Below are 21,219 nucleotides of genomic sequence, written 5' to 3' on the forward strand. Positions count from 1 at the left end.
ATGAAGCAGGATCTCACTCAGCCTGTTTTCATCTTTACTTAGCACCTGCTGGCTTGAAGCGGTGTCGCCCAAGTCATTAGACGGGGGATGTGCCAGGAGCTTGACCTTCTGAGCCTGCTGCCCCTCCCCCACGCCCCCATGACAGCCTCTCCTGATATAGATGGACGGGGGCTGGTTTAAAATGACAGTCTCAAGTTCGTGTCGGAAGAGAAGGCTAATTCAAAGAAACAGCCGGGCAAGTTCCCTTTCTCTGTAGGAATAATTATCAGCCCCCTCTCCATGGCCCACCTGGGAGCCCATTTTGCCTTTAGATCCCGCTGGCAGAAGACCGACAATGAACTCTGTCGACATAGCATGTCCTTTATCCTTCACAAAGCTATTCGCAATGACTTCTTTCAGAGCTATCTCTACCTGCTGGAAAAAATTTCCCTGGGTAAGTGAGTCAGAGCTACTAGATAAGGGACAAGAAAGGGGGACTTTGTGAGGTCCTGAGACCTCAGCAAGAGAAGTTAGAACAAGGACACTTTTTATGTAAAAAGAACCTGCAGCAGATGTCAGGGGGCTTAAATGTTTTCATGGCATTCTTTCTTGCAACGTGCAAAGATCAGGTGCTGCCTGGAAAGTTGGGTCTCTATTTTGCGATACCCTTGCCCTGTCAAGAACTGTGATTTTCTTCCCTGGGTGTCGGTTTGCCCAACTACCAGGCTTACAGAAATCCATTTCCTGAGTTTTGAAGAACTTTTAAAATATTTGCCACAATTGAGAGGGGGGCAAATTAGGTAACTCAAAGATGAGAGTATTAACATGGTAATATGTCAGCTAAGAGATAAAAAGAAAGACTAAACGGTAATAGATCGAGGTGTCCTTGTTCTGTGTGTGTGTGTGTGTGTGTGTGTGTGTGTGTACATGAGCCCACACTCTGCATGATCCTTTCTGGCTTTCCTGAGTCACAGGAATAGAGAATCAAAAAGGAGCAGGTTTTAGTCTGGTCTTTGAATATTAACAAAAAACCTGGGGCAGTGGTCTGTCTCCCTTTTCCCTACTTCCTCCCGTTTTCAGGGAATTAGACAATAGGGCAATAAAAAGCTTATCAGGTTTGCTCCACTACTTTTCTTAGCCTCTGTGAATGGGGTTATTTCAAGGAACCCTTAACTGCACCGAAAAGGAAATAACTTGTGATTAAAGAGTGAAGTGTCCCCCCTTTGATTTATATTTTCTCCCAACGAAAGCAGGACCAGTATGTATCCGCCCCAGTCTGTTTTCTTAACGCTGTCTGAAAGCCCCTTTGTGCACTTGATGTGGCCAGGGTTTCCAGACATGGTAGGAGCTACGTAATTCTTTGTACTGCGTTCAAGAAACTAGTTGTTAGCAGCCTACCAACTTTTCTTTTTATAAATCCATTTATGAAGGGATCTTTAATTCTAGACCTACAAATGCTTTCATCTTACGCAATGCCTCCTAAGAATTTCCTTATTTATGATTCTCTTTGGTCCTCACAGCTACACCGTGGGACGGATAGGATAATATGATCACTTTTCTCCTCCCACCTTTGCAACCTTGCCCCCCATCTTATTTTTTCAAATGGGGAATAGAAAATTCAGAGATGATGAAATCTAACCGACACAGATCTCATTCAGATAGCAAAGCAAGAAACTAAGACAAGGGCTCTTTCCTGTAGGTCACACGGCCCATGAGTAATTCTTTAAGGATGAGTCATGCGTCTCATTTGTATCCAAATGGAAAAACTAGAGCAGTCCCTTTGGAAGGTGAGGCTGTCCTGGTTGTTCCACACACAGGCAGAGCGCTGCTTTTCCAGAGACACTTTTGAAAGCCTGTGTGTGCCACATCTCAGTAACATCTTAGTGGCTGAGCTGCCGTAGACTGGGAAGAGCTATCACTTACAATTACTAAGATACTCACCAAGGGGCAGACGGCTGCCAAATGTTAAAGATAATTACGAGAGAGATTTACCCCTCTGAAAGTAGCTGAAGATGAGTTAAGAAGGAAGAATAAAACAGTATCTTCTGAAAATCAGTTGAAAATTAATTCGGGAAAAGGAGAGTATGATTTACGCTTGGTCTCAATCCCTTTTTTAATTAGTAGTGTCATTCTGATTATACCGATTTTTCTCCTCTGTGAGTGTGCTGATGGTTTATGAGTGATTTTCAGTCTTTACCAAAAATATTAATAAGAACAAAGTTTTGACAGCATCTGCTATAAAAGCCCAGTGCGAAATAGGAAAAAGCGCAAATTTTCTGCTTTAGGGTTGGGGACTGGATGTGTGCCCTGCTTTGTCCTCTTAGCCTCACGAATGGCTCCTGAGGCACTTTGATATCTCCCATCAGTTCCCATTATCACTCTTTGAAAACCTTAGTGCATTTCTAAGCCAAAGACAAATCCGTCTCACTTAGTCAGTTTTCCAAGAACAGGTACTGCTTATTTTCTCTGACTGGGGTGATTCAGCCCAGGCATTCGTTTCCCTTGAGAGTAACCGAGGTGGCCCCATCCACGGTGTCTCTTTGATTTTAGCAGTTGGGAGCTATTTTAGTCTGTATGCACTACGCTATCCTGCAGTAACAAACTAACCCTAAAATCTCAATGGCCAAACATAAAAGTTTACGTTTTCTGTATCGTTTCAACAAGCATTATGGGGGTGGAGGCTGTGTTCCACGTAGGCTCTCAGGGATCTAGGATGACAGAGGCTCCACTGCTGGGAACACTGCTAGTCACTATGTTAAGAGAAGCTAGGAGCTGAAGTTTTCCCTAATAGCCCATAAATATTTTGTCCCAGAAGGACATACATTACATCTACTTAGAGACCATTGCCCGGAACCAGTTGTGTGGCCCTGTCTAACTACAGGGATGTTGAGCAACACAACATACTGTACGCATGTGTGGTCTCTGGTAAGTGCTTCTGCCAGGGGGAAACACTGGTTTCTAGAGATAGAAACACCAGACACTTCTGCTTTCTGATGAGTTCAATTTAGTGTCAGAGACTTTAATGGAACTCTGTCATTGTGCAAAGAGCTCTTCAGTGTCCTGGAGAAGATTCAAACAATTAGACGCAGTATCTGTTCTTCAGAATTTTATAAACTGGTAATGAAGGCAAATCAGCAAATGATTTTTTATTAATTCTTAAAAGGTTTAAATTAAGGTTACAAGAAAGGCAAGCTGTCAGCCCTATGAATACTTGGCTTTTTTTTTTTTGCAGTGTTTTCTTCTCACGACAGATGTGAAAGCACCTCCAGGAGACTCTAAGCTAATTTCAAGGGGCAGAAAGGAACTAGCACGTGTGTCTTGCCTGCTAGTATGACTTTCATCCAATCACAAGTCTTCCCCAGACCTGTGATTATCTTACTTAACCCTTGGTTTTCTCCCCTAGGTGATTATAACGTCTATTTATGGGACGCATGTACCTACCTATGTTAGTTCTCTGATGGGACTCTAGTTCCCATGACTCATTCATCTTGTCCTCTTCTATATCTACAGAATTTTACATTTACCGTGGTTCCTGGCACATAGAAAGAACTCCATATCTGTTCACAGCAGATCATGTGGCCTCCTAGTAATAATTAATTTCAGGTCACTAAAGTCTTGAGTTCAAATTCTGACACTGCTCCTAATAGAGAAAGTCACTTCTGGAAGTTGCTAAAGTCTTTGAGTATCAATTTCCTCAGGGCAGTTGGAAGCATTAAAAGCAATTGCATATAGTAAATAGCTAATACTCAGTAAGGATTAGTTTTCCTTTTCTTCCTTGGAGCCAGGCCTCTTCTAATGTTACCAGATGGTCTTCCCTAGCACAGGCATTACCAAAGACGATAAGCTCAGCACACTTGTTTGGGACTTTTCAGGCAGCAGTCAGGCAGCAGGGGACAATGAGCTTTTTAGTTTGAAAAGAAAACTTAGCCAGTAGATGCGCTCTCTCCTCAGCTCCGCTCACGTGTCTTGGAATTGGCTTCCCCTCCTTTGGTGGTTTCAAAACTTCGTAGAAATGAAAGTAAAGCCCTTCTTTTAAAAGGTTAGGGAAAGGCTACTGTAGGGCCTGCCAAGAGAGTTTGTTGTTTGGGGTAACTGTGGGAAGGACGGTAGCTAACCAGACTCTGATTCCTTCTCTCCTGCCTTCCTCCTTCCAGCTGCCTGCGTTAGGTGGCCGGTCCCACAAGCGCATTGTGCAGGGACATTCAGTCATGGGGGCATTTGCTGGAATATCCTTGGCCAGATTCAGAAATTTGTGGAGAAGCAAGAGCATGCGTGACGCAAATCCCCTGTAACGGCTTGGCTGTGGTGTCAAGCACAACACCGTGCAGGAGGAAACGGGAGTAAGCCGGCCGCTGCTCTCAGTGCTTTGCACGTTCCTAAGTCAGTGACTCCTGCCGGCGCGCCTGTTAGGTGGTACCGTTCTTTTCGTGCCTTATGTCTGCGGGGCCCATGTGCGGTGGTGGAGTTAAGGGACCTACCCAAGGTCACATGGCTGTGGGTGAGGAAGCAGGGTTAGAACCCGGGCCGTCTGACTCCAGAGTCGGCCTTTTTTTGAGGTTCAGAATCATGTTGCCTCCCAGTGAAAATGGCAACTTGAGTTCTGTAGGCATCGATGGAAGTTTTACTGTGTTTATTTGTTGACAGGAACATTAGGTTTGTACCGAGATAATCAACAAGAGAGGCAGGCCAGTGAGTGAGTAGGTTCATGTAACCTAGTTATACCAGCACAAGTGCACTTGGTGTCTTGGGGTGAGTGATTTGTCCGAAGGTGGTTGTTGGCGACCAAATAGGAAATAACAACTGTATACATCTCCAGTTGGTGAAGCAGTGCTCACGGGGCTTATTAAGGCCCAGCAGAGATGTTTCTACAGGTTAGCCCCCTCAAGGATCCTTCTAGCGCTCCCCACAGTGTACTTCCGAGTACATAGAAGTCAGTGACCATTTGTTGATCACACATGGAGAAAGAGTCTATTTCTCCTGCGCATTGTTAAAGGCTTCGTCTAACTTCACGTTTGGAACTGGAGTTCCACAGTTTAGCAGAATACGGATGAGGTAGGACATGGCTATGACACGTCATCTCCAAGTGATATTAAATTACTAAATCTTTCTGAGTCTCTCATCACTCATGGGCAAAATGAGGACTCCATCCCCAGTTTCATGTTATCATAATGAGGATTAAAATAGATAATATGAAGAGTTAATATGAAAGTGCTTACTATAAGGCCGGGTGCCTAAGAGGTACCCACCAATTTTTAGTACCTCCCCCTTCCCTTACCTCTTTCGACAGGAATTGGTCTCTAAGGAGGAAATTGCAACAATGGTCACCTGTTTGGCACCACAGTTAAAGGCCAGAGTTAACAAATAAAAACACTTCCCATAAGACACGTGGGACTGCCAAACAAAACTCAGCATATAACTATTGGCATTTTTCAAATTGATTTTACCCCTGTGGAGGCACGGCTGCACAACTCACTGAACAGTGATAGGTTTTCAAACGTTTGCTGTTACCTTTGCAATGCAGACGCTGCAAGATTATTTGCTTTAAAGAAATGGAGAACCAGGGGTGCCTGGGTGGCTCAGTGGGTTAAGGCCTCTGCTTTCGGCTCAGGTCATGGTCCCAGGGTCTTGGGATCAAGCCCCACATCGGGCTCTCTGCTCAGCGGGGAACCTGCTTCCCCCGCTCTCTCTGCTGGCCTCTCTGCCTACTTGTGGTCTCTCTCTGTCAAATAAATAAATAAAATCTTAAAAAAAAAAAAAAAAAGAAATGGAGAGCCAGATGCCTTGTTTTATTTAGCAGACTTTAGATGCACACATGGCATGAGAGGGATGAGATACGGGTTTTGGATTTAAATAGACCTGGGTTTATGTATTTTAAAAAAATATTTATTTATTTGACAGACAGAGAGACAGCGAGAGAGGGAACACAAGCAGGGGCTGGGACAGGGAGAAGCAGGCTTCCCGCCGAGCAGGGAGCCTGATGCGGGGCTCGATCCCAGGGCCCTGGGACCATGACTTGAGCTGAAGGCAGACACCCAACGACTGAGTTCCCCAGGTGCCCCTCGACCTGGGTTTAAATTCTGGTTGTGTTCTCAGTAGCTACTCAGTCTTGGGTAATTTAGCTCTTGCTGTCTTGCGCTCTTTCGTAAGTGACAGCATCTATCTTACCTGTTCTGTTAGGTGTGAACGCTAAGCATAGGTAGTGCATACGTCCGTGTTTGGTCAGTGGCAGTTACTACGTTTCATTATGTGGATTTGACTAATTAGGAGGATAGATAGAAACTACACGAAAAGTGTAACTTGTGTCATTTATGTCAGCTTTTCCCCCTAGCCACTCTCTCCTTTGTTGAACCTGCATGCTATTCCAAGAACAGAAAGTGAACCATATTCATTTAGTCAGTGGATATTCAAAAGAGGCCTGCTATGTGTTAAGCATAATGGTAAGTGCTGAGGTTGCAAGCACAAGTGAGAGACAGCCTTAGCCTGAAGAATTCAGAGAGAGATCCACACAGAGTGTTTTTGCAGAAAGTGGAAACAGAGTGCTAGAGACTGCCACAGGCTACGAGGTGCACAGGACACATGGCGACTGCTGAATCAGGTCTGATGGTTCCAGTGCACATCTCACCGTGAGGAGTCTCCCCCCTCTATCTTAGCCAGACATGTAGACTTCTAAAGTTTGATAGTAGGTTAGGTAGAACACTCAAGAAAGAGAGTCGGGAAGATGTTCAGCCAAGTGGGTAAAGAATATGGCATGGGGTGGCAGGTCCTTGCCGAAGCGGGGAAAGTGTGTTGTCCCTCCTGCCCTCCCTTTGGTCACCTCATTTGTGATCAAGCCTGGAAAGAATTAGGAACCGCTGAACTAGCCCTCAGCTGAAAAAGAAGAAGCACTCGGAAACTTTTAGGGTAGGTAGCGCATTATTTTAGAGATTGCAACCACCAGATACTTAAAGCATCCAAGGACTAAATCAAACCTAGAGGGCCCCTCAGGGCAATTGCAAGACTTGATAATCACAAGTATTCTAGTATTCCGAGACACCAGACCTTGTTTGTCTTTTCGGTTTAACTTCTGTCACTTAGCATAATGCCCTCAGGGTTCATCTATGTTGTCATAAATGACAGGATTTCCTTCTTTTTTTGTGGTTGAATAATATTCCATGGTACCTAGATACTTCCTCCCTCCCCGCCTGCCCACCTGCCTTCCTGCCTGCCTTCCCTCTTTTCTTCTTTCCATTTTTACCATTAATTCTTTAATGGCTAAACTGGGAAGTTCTCATCTGTAAATCTCTTTTATGGAAGGTCTTACCATTCATAAAACCATCTCCTATTGGGATTTTTTCCCCCGTTTATAAACAAAAGGTTAACATGATCCATTATCCTATCTCAAATCATTTCAAACTAAATTTTCTCAACTTAAACTACCTATTCTCCCAGATCAATTTTTAGTTGACAGTTTTAACATCTGGAACAAAGTCTAAAAAAAAAACTATAACCAACCGTTTAGAAAAACAAAAAGGAAGAAGAAGGAAAGAGAAGACAAGAAGATACTCAGCAGATATAAGCGCTTAGCTATTAACAAAATTTTCCTTAGGGAGTTCGCAAGATCTGAATTCTTCTTCAGGAAAAATTAACGTGTATTCTACTTTCCTTTTTGTAACAAGTGAACCATTGCAAGGGTCTTGGGAGTTCAGCCCATAATGTAGGTCAGGAAATAAGTACCATATTATATTAAGAACGAATAGAACTATATCAAGAACTCTGTCTTAGGCTACTCCAAATTTCACAGAGACATTGCAGTCCTACAAGAATGAGCTGCTAGTGTATTCCTTTACTAAAAAGGCACAAACTGATGATTGATTACCTTATCTGAGGCAAATTGCACTGTTGCGGGAGCTACCAAGAGAGCGGAATCTGGGGCTGGCCATGACACCTCATATATCGTTTTAGTGAAATGCTCCTGTCAATTAGGTGAAAATGAGAACTGAAGCCCATAACCGTAAAAACCTACCTATTGAGTCTGACCCCTGCTGGGCTTGGCATTCACTTGGGGTCTAAATGTTGCTGGCATAATGGACCATTCCCATTTCTAGATTAATGGTTTTAATAGACTTCACCAACTAGTTGACTTAAGCAGGTGATGATGAGTATGGCTGGATCAATGAGAGTACTGGGCTCTAGCTTGCTTGTGGTCCCAGGCAGCATGCAACTTGGGGAAGAGTCTATGAGCTGTGATTTCCTAGACTGGTTTTCTGAGAGATACACAGAAGAATTTGGAGCCCTCATGGTATTGGGATGGCTAAGCTTGATTTTTGTCATCCCTGTAGAATTTATTGAGCCACATATTTATTGTTAATATGTGTATAAAATGGCAAAAAGCATCTAAATATTTAATTCTTTTAAAAGATTTGTATTTTAACAAATCTGTAACAGTTAATATATATGGAACTACAGCATATAATATTGTTAGTCTCTAGAAAGTGTGCATTGGAACCAATTCTTCTATCCCTTTCAGCAAACTCATGACCATTCAAAGGTCCAAAAATTGGCTCCAACATCTTTGAGTTGGAAAATACCAGTGTAACTCCATAGATGGAATATATTATAATGAAACATTATAAGTGGTGTTTGTTGGATTTTCAAAATTTGGGACTATGTAATTGTTATTCAATCAAGAACCAAGCAGTGCCTTAGTCCAATTTCACAACCTCGGTGCTACTTGAATAAAAATGATTCCAGGGACGCCTGGGTGGCTCAGTTGGTTGAGCAGCTGCCTTGGGCTCAGGTCATGATCCCAGCGTCCTGGGATCGAGTCCCACATGGGGACCCTTGCTCGGCAGGGAGCCTGCTTCTCCCTCTGCCTCTGTCTGCCACTCTGTCTGCCTGTGCTCGCTCTCTCTCCCTCTCTCTCTCTGATAAATAAATAAAATCTTTAAAAAAAAAAATGATTCCAGTTAAGGTTAAATAGATTCTCATATACTCTTTTTACTGAAAATTATGTTTTTTTATTTGCTTTATATCATAACCTTTTTGTACTGTTATATATTTTGTTTGGAGTTTTCACTTATCTTTTATTTGAGATGGTTGAGATACAAAAATATGTCTTCTTTAGAATATAACTAATGTTTCTTTGATTCTTTTTTTCTCTATTGCCCAGAATCCAATTCATTCTACTTCTGGATGAACTTATGTTTCTGTAGTCTATATTTTCTGTTGTAATAAAGACTGATTTCTTTCCAGATTTGATAAGTATCTATCATTTTGGGATTTCTTTTCATTGGATTGCTGGGTTAATTTCATTGTCTTTTGACACATACTTTGTCTTGATTTTCACCTTGATTGGGCTGGAATATAGCTTCAAGAAATTCTGAAGAATGGATCCGTGGTAGGTAAATATTCTTCCACATTTGAATGGGTATTAAGTTTTAGGTTCAAAATAATTCTCTCAGAATATTGATGGCATTCCTTCTTTACTTTCTAGTATTTATTTTTTTCTTAAAGATTTTATTTTATTTTTAAAGATTTTATTTATTTATTTATTTATTTATTTATTTAAGAGAGAGGCAGTGAGAGAGAACATGAGCGAGGAGAAAGTCAGAGGGAGAAGCAGACTCCCCATGGAGCCGGGAGCCCGATATGGGACTCGATCCTGGGACTCCAGGATCATGACCCAAGCCGAAGGCAGTCGTCCAACCAACTGAGCCACCCAGGCGCCTAAAGATTTTATTTTTAAGGAATCTCTACACCTAATATGCTGCTCAAGCTCACAAGCCCCAGATCAAGAGTCACATGCTCTACTGACTGAGCCAGCCAGGTGACCCTATTTTCTGGTCTCAGCTCTTCTCTCTCTCTCTCTCTCTCTCTCTCTTTCTGTTTTCTTTCTTTCTTTCTTATTATGTTCAGCTAGCCACTGTTTAGTACATGATTAGTTTTTGATGAGTGTTCAATGATTCATTTAGCTGCATATAATTCCCAGTGCTCTGATGAGACCTATGTTGTAAGCCTGATTCTACTCCTTTGAATATAGTTGCCAGATAAAATATAAAACTCCAGATATATTTGAATTTTCAATGAATAATTTTTTGTGTAAGTATGCCCTGTGCAGTATACAATATTTCAAGTATACATATACTAAGAAATTTTTATTGTTTATATAAAATTCAAAACTAATTGCTTGTCTCATATTTTTATTTGCTGAATCTGGCAACCCTTCTTGAATGTCAACCACCTTTTCCCTTCTAAACAACTTTAGGATCTTCTATTTCTAGGATTATTACTCTTTGTGTTTTGAAATTTCCTAAGGATTTGTGTAAATTAAATACATGTTGCTCAGTATTTGTTGGACCCTACAATCACTCTCAGCTCTGGGAAATTTTCCTCTATTATTTCTTTAATAATTTTCTTCCTTCCATTTCGAAGTTATTGAGAATTCTAATTGGCTTGATGTTTGGGTCTCCTGAATTAAGTCTTTATAGCTCTAATCTATTTACCTCAGTTTTTCATGTCTGTCTTTTTATTTATGTTCTGACAAATTTATTCAATGCTCTATTCCAAAATTTTTGGTAATCAAAACTTTAATTTCTAAGAATTCTTTGTTATTCTTTGAATTATTACTTTCTTGGCATCTTATTTTTGGTTTATGGATGCACCAGTTCTCATATCTCACCAAGATTATATTTTTTTCTGTTTAGTTTTGGTTTAAATTCTCATCTACTTCCTGAATTATTTCTATTTTCTTTTGGGTCATTTCTAATGGCTTATCTCTGTCTTTTTCTTTCAGACTGTTGTTTTACCCTCACGTGTTTGGAAATCATTTCTTATCCATAGTTAGGGATAAGGCCAGGTTCAATGATTCTAGGTAATGGAGAAGGTTTCCTCTGTTAAATATGTCTCCCCTGAAAAGAAAGGATGACAAGAGCTATACATGTATAGGCAGATCTTATTTATCTATCTATCTATCTATCTATCTATCTATTTGACAGAGAGAGAGAGAGAGATCACAAGTAGGCAGAAAGGCAGGCAGAGAGAGAGGAAGGGAAGCACATTCCCCGCTGAGCAGAGAGCCCGATGTGGGGCTCGATCCCAGGACCCTGGAATACGATCCGAGCCGAAGGCAGAGGCCCTAACCCACTGAGCCACCCAGGTGCCCCCATGTATAGGTAGATCTCACCAGACTCTGATCTGTGTGAGCAGATAAGATGCTTGGGTTCATCTATATGCTAAAATGAGTCATATTTCAGGATCCCAACACTAACTGCTTTAGGTTTCCTTGGGCAATTAATTAAAAAATTTTTTAAAGAAGACACTCCTTCACCCAGGGTTGTAGCTGTGCTGCTAGTTGCTTTTGGGAGGGTGTGTTTGTCCTCTCACTGGTTGGCTTGCAGAGAGATTTTTGACTAACTCTTATTTCCTTTTGTATCTATACAAGACTGAACAATTTTTTAGCTTTGTTCCATCTGCTTTTTGTCTTTCAAACATTTGTTGAAATCAGGAATCCACCATGGCACTCCTCTCATTTTCTTCACTGTTATGTGTTGAGTTTATTCAAAAAATTGGGAGGAATCTGGGGAAAGGCAAGATAAATGCATGTATTCAGCCTACAGACTTGAATCAGAATTTCCTTCCTTTCCTTCACTCTCTATAATTTCCTCCTGAATGTCCCCTAATGAGAATATTTTATATCTAAAGAGGTGCACTTTTGTCTACAAAAAAAAACACGTACATCCGGATTTACTCTTCAGAAATGGGAGTACGTATTTTTTCTAAAAATAAATGTCTTAAAATAATACCTTGTATGGTTTCTTAAATAATGAAGTGGCACAGTATATGCGAATGTGCCTAATATACTACCTGGTACAGAATAGTTGCTCAACCAATCTTTTTATCCTTTTTTATTACTTTATTTTCAGAAGAAAGAGCTCAAGCACATCTTCTGTAATGTTGGTACAAAGAAATAGTTCAGTATGAGTTGCTTTAAAAAGTGGTGAAAAAAATAGCTACCCTGAATGTACCTTGTGATTAGAAGTAAAGGTTAATGATTAAGTTCTCATAAAACATTTGGAGCTCAAAGATAAAACTCACTATGGAACTTGTGACCGTCTTCATTCTATTATGTTAAATGCTGTTAAACTTCTAGAAAATACAGTAATAAACTAAAGTTCCATTAAACTATAGAGTTAGTAAGTCACAAAAATGCCACTATGCATGAGATACCTGAAGATCAGAGAGGTTAAGAAGTTTTGCTAAGGTAGCATATTAAGCCTCTGAACCAGAACTCAAACTTAGGTCTTCTTACTATGATGCCTTTCCTCCACGGCACAAATTCCCAGGCTTCTTTCTAAGAGACAATTCAATGTATATTAAGAATGAACTTGTTCTGTCATATAAATATTAATAATATTTCATTTGCAGTGAAATTGTATGCTTTAACAAGTCAAATCATCAATGGTGAGATGCAGTTCTATGCCAGAGCTAAACTTTTCTACCAAGAAGTACCTGCTACAGAAGAGGGTATGATGGGAAATTTCATTGAACTGTCCAACCCAGATATCCAGGCTTCTCGGGAATTTCTTAGGAATTTTGTTGGGGTGAGTTATCCAACTGCTGCTTGATAAGGAAGCAAAGTCTTTGCAAACATTGCACTCACATGCTTCTGTGTTGTCATTTAAGTCATATTGAAGCCATAAAGCTCAGCCAAGAGTTTAGCCTGAAAGTCTGCATTAAGATGTTGAGAGGGGATGGGTTGCATCAAACCACTGGTTCATCCCACTTGGCATTTCATCATCCTAGTACCAGCTAATCTCTCGTGCTTCAGGGGAAGGTGAACCAGCAGTGCTAATGTTATAATTTGGGGATTAGGAAGACATCTCTTTTCGGACTCTCACAGATGAAATAGTTGACACCAAAATGATTGATGAGAAGGCCATTTGGGATCTTGGGGCCATTTATTGATTTCCTGTAATACAAATTCAATGTTGTAAAGAAATGCATGCTTATGCTTGGTTTTAAAATGATAAGAACAGTAGAATCTCCTTATATTATTTAATACATAGTGCAGACTTTGCCTGGAAAGAATGTGATCTCTCTGTAGCTCTGGTCTTGGGTGAAACTCTTTCCTTACTCCCCCACCCCATAGGGACAGACTGTATAGTGTGGTGGCCAAAAACTTGGGCTTCAGAGTCATTAGGTTCTTCTATTTAGTGTATAAGCAACCTTGGAATTGTTTCTTAAGTGCTCTAAGTCTCAGTTTTTTCACCTGTGACTAGGGCATAACCCTAGAACCTTCCTCATAGGATAATGTGAATATTAAATGAGATAATATGTATCAAGTGCTTGCTTTGTTGCACATAATTATCATTCAATAAATCTAGTTTATTTCTACTACTACTACTACTACCACTACTAGGCTTTCATAAAATATATTCATTACAGTTTAAGGAACTTCATCCAGTTGTTTGAATAAACTAAGGAGCTGCAGACACAATAAAGCTGCTATTGGTCCTGCTGAAGCCATAAAGTCCTAACTGGCAAACAAGTTTCATCCCGATCATTTTGAAGTCATCTTTGGGAAATTTGGAGCCCATTTTATTCTTATAAAAGCACTGGGTGTTACATGAGACTGATGAATCACAGGCCTGTACCTCTGAAACCAAGAATACATTATATGTTAATTAATTAAGTTTAAATTTAAAAGAACATTATAAGTAAACATTATAAGTAATAATTTATAGTAAATTTAATATAAATAAACATTATAAATAAGTATTTGGGTTAGGTTGCCAAGCTCCTTAGAAGCACAATATCCCGAGTGTTGAAGTGAGGTCCACCTCACATCCATCCTCCTTGGAGCCCCACGTGCCTGAGCAGAGAGAGTTGGATCAGGACGGAGCAGCCACCGGGGCCCCTGTGTGAGCGTCAGCCACCGCCATGAGGGCCGGGTCGGCTGGAGGTGACGGCTGTGGCTCTGTAGATGTCAGGGCAACCTGGAGTATTTCTCATCAGTGTTGCTGACTGATTTCTGGGAGTGGTTTTCTGAGACAGTTGCTCAGCTAAGCACTTTAGAGGTATCGTCTTGATTATGTTCCATAAGAATTCTAGGAGGTAAGTACTGTCATTATCCTTGTCTCTCCAGTTGTGGAAACTGAGGTTTGGACGTGTGAAATAAGTTGTCAAGATGATGGAGCCGGTAAGAGACAGAGCCGGGACTGAAGCCCAACCAGGCCTTCTGACACCAAACTCTTTACTCTTAACCACAACATACTTTTTCCATTTGTCTCATGAAGCAGAAAAGTCCTTGCTGTGTGTGTGTGTGTGTGTGTGTGTGTGTATGCACACACGTACCATGGACCTCAGTTCTCCTCCAGCCTGGCTGAAAGCAATCTCTCCTGCTTGCCTGGTGGCGAGGCCGACTTTGATCCCAGTGCGCCTGAGAAGCTTAGTTAATAATCCAGCTGTCTTGTCACTCCGAGTGGAATGCCAAGCTGACCACAGGGATGCTGGTCAGACAAAGCCCATCCACATGCCCATGGCCCTAGGAAAGGAAACAGCCTTATGCTTGCATATTTATGTTGGAAAAAAAACAGCTTGCTCTTTTCAAACAAATATAAAGAGTCCTTCTCAGTAGACAAGGCTCGTTGTGAAACAGTGACCTCTAACTAATGGCAAACAGTCTTTTTAAAGAAATGATATTTTGGTGCTTTGACCTTAATAATCTGCTAAATTAGTATCCAGGTCAAGATGCAAGGCGCTAGGGAATACGAGTATCTGACATGATTTATCTCATGTCAACTGGGAAAAGGCAGAGTGTTTAATATAAAGTTTTGCCTGCCTTTCACCACTTAGTGACCCAGGACAGTGGGAAAGGTGTTTAAACTTGTTTCAAATATGTTTGAAACATGTCACTGGCATGGCTGATAACTTTCCTCGGTTTTATTTAGTCTTCTAGCGGGAAAGCAGCAGTTTATCCAAAGTAACCAGTATTCGTTGGTTCTTTATCTTTTGACATCTTGCAGAGATGAGATGACTAAAAAACTCTGGGTCTCACTTGTTCTATTTCATGGTTTTTATATGGTGACATTTAACACTTTCCTTTTAGTTTTAAACTCCACTGGATGAACTTAAAATGATGTTCTTTGAAGAAAAATATATAGGCAGAATCAAAACTAAAATGAAATTCGCAACAGCATTTTGCTATTTTATATGAATCCATACATAGGAAGACAGTGTCGTAAGTGACAATGAAAATAACAAAACGTGCTGTGATGATACACAACTAACGAATCACTGAACACTACATCAAAAACTAATGATGTACTATAGAGTGGCTCACTCAACATAATAAAAAATAAGCATAATATTAGATGTAATATTTATTCAAGGTCATTATATAATAAAAGCATTTTTCAATTAAAAAAAGGAAAATAACAAAACGTCTTGTTTTGAAATCATACATTGTGTGTAGGTCTAGTCATATTCATGGAAAGACATGAGCTTTCAATAGGGGCAGCCATAGTGTCCAAGAGGCAGGAGATCTCCCTGAGATCTGTTTTTAAATACTCCTTCCTAGAGGAGTTGTGTGTGAAAGAAAGAGTGAAATTTGGTGCCAGGATCAGGGAGGCAGTGCCAGTACATGTAGAGTAGACAACGAGAACCAAGCACTAGGGTAGGAGCGGGGGTACACAGAATTAGGGTGAAGGGACCTGAATGTATTTGTAAATAACCGTTGTTTCAAAAGTAACTATAGTCAAATATCACACATCTCAGTTGGAGAAAAATACAACTCCAAGGGTGAGAATTTTCAAGGGAATTCTATTTCAAACCTTTCACCTCTCTGAACCTCGGTTTCTTTGTCTGAAAAGGTAGGGAAATTAGACATGAATGCTTTAAAAACTCTAGGGTTTTGCTAAGATCCTTCAAGGTCTTATTGGGAGAATAATAGGGAGGGTGAGTGGGTGAGGCCCTACCTCCCCTTAGCCAGAGCGGCTTTGTGTTTATGTGGTCCATTGAGATAAAGGAGGAAAGCTTTGATCATCTCAATTCCTCTGGCACAGGTCTCTGAGCCCTCTTTTTCATTCTGTGGTTTAATCCTAAGACTACTTGCTACGATAACCTGAGCAACATGATCCATAGAGATTGAAAGCCAAGTAACGGTAGGAAAAATTTGTAGTTATAATCTCTAATTGAGCCTATACATTTCTACTAACATCATTTTCAGTAGCTTAAATGAATTTCCCTATACTTTCCCCATCCTGTTTATGTAACAGATTTACTTAAAAGATGTTTTCATTATGGTGTTAACAGTACAAATCTTTAGCCTAAACCTTTTTTTATTTTTCTGAACTAGTTTATGTTATAATACCCGAAGGAGGGAGGTGACATAGTGTAAGTCGGAATGGCAAACCCATGGAACATGTACTGACACTTCCCCTTTCCATGCACAAGGCAGACATTACTAGACAATCACAGAACTCTTTCCTTCATTGAGTCTCATTGAAGCCTTATGATTTTGTTCAACACAGCATTAGACAGATACTACAGAGGGAATCAGGGCTGGTACTTGAGGTGACAACGCTAAGGCAGAACTGGGTTTGGATTCAAGCAGTTCCGTGTTCAAGTCCTAATTTTGCCATTACTGTGTGGTATTAGAAATCTAAATTTCCTCAGCTTCAAACGTGGGAATAATCATGATTTTATGGAATTGTTTTGATTATTATAGTTATTACAGATGGAAAGAGCTTCTGTGTATGAGCACTTGATAAATCATGGTTATTATGATTCAATTTGAAAAGAAGCCACAACTGCTTCACTTTTTGTTCTTCATTGTGACTTTATTGATGTGAAGAAGGCCTCCTGGGTACACTAGAAAGGAGCATTTCTGCTGTTGCCTTCTGCTCAAACATCACCTCTTGATCCTTAGACAGATGTTTTTTTAAAAATCTTTAGTTGCTGTGAAAACAAGAGCAGTCTTTCTCAAGATTTTGATTGGCAACATAAGTATCTTATTGTTGTAATTTTTAACACAAAACATATTTAGCAGTCATCCCTCATGACAAGTAATCTAGACAAGATAATGCATAGACACTGAATAGTATACACTCATGTATATAATACACATATACTCATGTATATGTGTGTGTGTGTGTATATATGTATATACATATGACAAATATGTATCTGTGTATGTGTATGTATAGGTATGTGTTACTTTGTAGGAGCAAGTTAGAGAAAGTTTCCATTGGCTGGCTTCCCCCTGCACCGCCTATCTATCCGTCATCTCCAGTTAATTTAGTGTACAGTCATTATAAAAACAATTTTAGAGGGAATTTGTGCCCAGTAAATCAGGTAATTTCTCTTATAAAGGCAGAAAACAATTTCTAGCATGAAAAGAGACGACAAGACTTTGCTGCAAACACCTTCTATCCATGTGATAGGGCTGTGTGCCACCGGGGCTAGGTTTGAAGTAAAATTCTGGCCTAAAAGGCTTTCTCACTGCTTTGCTCTTTCCTTTCCTTTCCTTCCTTTTACTTTTCTCTCATTTCCTTTCTCTTCTCTTCTCTCACTTCTCCTCTCCTCTCTTTTTCCTCCCTCCTTCCCTCCCCCTCCCTCCCTTCCTTTTTCTTTATATAGCCATAAGCCACCCTGCAGGTCCATTTAGCTGTGGGCTTGACCCAGATTTGCAGTTAATACAATTCTACTTTTAAAGGGCTTTCAGTGGTTTGTTTCCTTGAGAAAATTACCAAGTTTTTTGACCTAAGATACTACTTTCTGACTTTGAAATTCTTTTGAAGATATATATTTGGATAAAATACAGAAAGTGAAAGCTAGCAAGGTTGGGTATTTTTTTGAAAAAGGGAACTGGGTATTCTAGAACTCAATCGTGGTAGTGGGTACATGCTCGTATACTTTGTTCAAACTCATTGAATGGTGTATTTAAAAGAATGCATTTTATTACGTGAAACTGACCAAAATAAAGTTAGTTTAAAGAGGTCATTGGAGTGTCCTAGACTCAGGGTCAGTGTTTGTATTTGAAGTATTCCATAAGGTACCTTTCTGCAGGGCCCCGGGCGAGCTGGGACAGACTGTGCCTTGGATTGCGGCTCTGGGATAGGAAGGGTCAGCAAGCATGTCTTGTTGCCGGTTTTCAACAGTGTGGAGCTGGTGGACATGATGGAATCGTTCCTCCTCGAAGTCCAGAACTATCTGCAGGTCAATGGGGACAAGGTAGACAGTTACCACTGCCACAGCCTGCAGGAATTCACGCCTCCATTGGGCAGATACGACGTCATCTGGATTCAGTGGGTCTCTGGTTAGTGCTGCATGGCCCAACATCTGCCTTTTTCCCCTTCCCAGATAGAGAAGACAACACCTGGGACTAATTTGAGGATGTGTGGAGGGGAAGCAAAGACCTAAAGGGAGATAGAGTTGTAGTCATGCTTAGAGCAGTTAACTAGACTTAGGCATCTTAGAAACCCCCAGAGCTCTGGTCCTCCCAATCTCTCCCCTAAGATGCTCTGCTGCAAGCCTGAAAGTTCCCATATTCAGGGATGGAATGCCTTTATACCAACCTAACTCTAAGAAGAAAACCAAATACTTAAAAAACTTTAAAAAGTGAGGTCAAAAAAGTGTATCCCCATTTATTGGCAAAACTAGACTTTCTTAGATTTAAATTCTCAGGAAATAAGGTAGCAATGAATTCGATTTTGGTCTAAGTGAGTGTGAGTGTGTCTAGGAGACACAGGAGTGGTGACAAAATTGGGTTGTCTGGGGACAATGGCACGGACTCAGGGGCGAGGCAGTAGTTTATTTTGTGCTTGTGAGATAGACAGACCAGCTAGTTGAATTCCTATTTTATAGATGGGACACAGAGCCTCCTCAGAGAGGGTACCTGTTCTCTTCCCTAAATTCTTAAGTCTCCTGCAACTAGACCAGTTCAGGCTCTTAAGTAATTCGTGAATGAATGAACAAATGGTCTCCTTATTCTTAGCCTCGTGGTCTTTCCTACCTTCCTACTCTCCTCTCTCACACCCGTCACTTCATCCTGTTCCCCCATCTACTTGGCCTCACCTGTAGGGCACCTGACTGATAAAGACCTTCTTGCGTTTCTTTCCCGGTGCCGAGCTGGCCTGAAAGAAAATGGTGTCGTCATACTGAAGGACAACGTGGCTTGACAGGGCTGTCTCTTCGATCTCTCTGACAGCAGTGTGACTCGGGACATGGACATCCTCTGGAGCCTCATTAGGAAGAGTGGGCTGGTGGTGCTGGGCCAGGAGAAGCAGGAAGGTTTTCCAGAGCAGTGCGTCCCGGTGTGGATGTTCGCGTTGCACAGCGATGGACATTCCTGACTGGCAGTGGAATGCAGGGGTGGGCTGCACAGAGCGCTTTGGGGCAGAGGCCCTCTCCTCCTAGTTCATGGGGTGATGGAGAGAAGAGATGCAATGCATGTCTGGAAATGATGTAGTATGTAAAATTTTCCACTGATTTTATAAGGACATGCACACACCCAGTAGATTTTCTGGACGATGTATAGAGTAAAACATCAGGAAAATTGTTTTAAGAACTACTTGTATACACCCAAACTATACAAGTGAACACAAAAACAGAAAAGGGATCAATATTAAATTCTAAACTGTCTTGGTCTGTGAAGATTTGCATTATGGAGTATCCCGGGAGGGTGGGTTCAAGTCTAGACCCCCTTTCTCTGCCCTCATGCTAGTTACAGTCTATTTCATTCCTCTTTAGGACTGCTACTTCTCTTAGACAAAAAATCTCTATCTAATTAAGACAGCACCAGTCAAAATAGTCTATGAAAACAAATCCACTGCTTCTTTTTTTTTTTTTTAAAGATTTTATTTATTTATTCGACAGAGAGAGATCACAAGTAGGCAGAGAGGAAGGCAGAGAGAGAGGACGAAGCAGGCTCCCTGCTGAGCAGAGAGCCCGATGCGGGACTCGATCCCAGGACCCTGAGATCATGACCTGAGCCGAAGGCAGCGGCTTAACCCACTGAGCCACCCAGGCGCCCAGCACTGCTTCATTTTTCTTTAGCCTTTCTCTTCCCAGAGAAAGTATATGTGGCTTCACTTTCTATTTTGGTTCTATTTTACCACCCAATGATGTAATATGGATGTAATTTGATAACAGAGGTCTCCATTTCAGTGATGAGGAAGTGTCTCCTTTCAGGAGAAAATGTTGTTCGTTGAAATTTCAGCTGTGAATGTATAAGTAAATATCTTCGATAATCTAATTTTAGCCATTGGCCTCCAGCACTGCTTGCTTTATTGCTGCCAATCCTGTTTCGTTCATTGCTAAGAATGTACATTGGAAAGAGAAGGGAAATGATAAACCATGAAAACTAAGCTAACTGGATTAATTTAAGGCATCGGTTTAGTTAAAAATAATCTAGGGGTGCCTAAGTGGCTCAGTTCTTTAAGTATCTAACTCTTGATTTCGGCTCAGGTCATGATTTCAGGGTATGTCCTGCATGGGGCTCTGTGCCAGGTGCAGGATCTTCTCTCCCCCTCTCCCTCTGCCCCTCCCCACCTCAAAAAAAATCTAAAATCATTCAAACAAAAGATGCAATTTAATGTTTTTTTAAAAGATTCATTTATTTATTTGAAAGAGAGAGAATGAGAGAAAAAGCATGGTGGGGGGGGGAGGGTCAGAGGGAGAGTCAGTTTCCCCCTGAGCATGGAGCCCCATGTAAGACTCAATCCTGGGACTCCAGGATCATGACCTGAGCTGAAGGCACTTGCTTAACCAACTGAGCCACCCAGGCATTCCAACTTGTAATTTACTTTTTATTAGCAGAATGTTTAAATATAACTGATTTAAGGCACTCCAATATCTTCATGTTGAAAATATACCTATTTGATATTGACATGTATTTGTATCTTGATATATGTTGAGTTTTGTTTGAGATGCAAAATATCAGTTTAAGTAAAGAAAGTCTACTCCATGGATGCGCTATAACCATAAAAAAATACTTGTAAGTCAGAGCTCTAACTTAGGAGGAAAACAATCGTTATGAAACATTTACTACCTTGTTATAGGATTACCGTAGTAGTTTTATTTATGTCCTGGAAAATTAAGTCATTTACTTTGCCTCTGGCACCTTCTACATGTTGTGTTACTCACCATGCTCTAGGGTAACAGAATGAGAGTTGGAACCATTAGAGAACAAGCCAGAACTAAATCAAATGGCAAGCCATTGCTAAACAAATGAATATGGCAAAACATGGGCATTCATGATTT

The 21,219-nt window shown here is 40.8% G+C and overlaps 1 protein-coding gene across 1 annotated transcript; it reads left to right on the forward strand.

Moving 5' to 3' along the window:
- Positions 1–214: 214 nt before the first annotated feature.
- NTMT2 (N-terminal Xaa-Pro-Lys N-methyltransferase 2) lies at positions 215–19,784 on the forward strand. Its single transcript, XM_059146639.1, is given in 4 exon segments — positions 215–433; positions 12,382–12,557; positions 18,025–18,274; positions 19,039–19,784. Coding segments are annotated over 4 exon segments (852 nt in total). The 5' UTR covers positions 215–279; the 3' UTR covers positions 19,311–19,784.
- Positions 19,785–21,219: the final 1,435 nt, after the last annotated feature.

The sequence above is a fragment of the Mustela lutreola genome, chromosome 14 (assembly GCF_030435805.1).
Source record: "Mustela lutreola isolate mMusLut2 chromosome 14, mMusLut2.pri, whole genome shotgun sequence".
Taxonomy (NCBI): Eukaryota; Metazoa; Chordata; class Mammalia; order Carnivora; family Mustelidae; genus Mustela; species Mustela lutreola.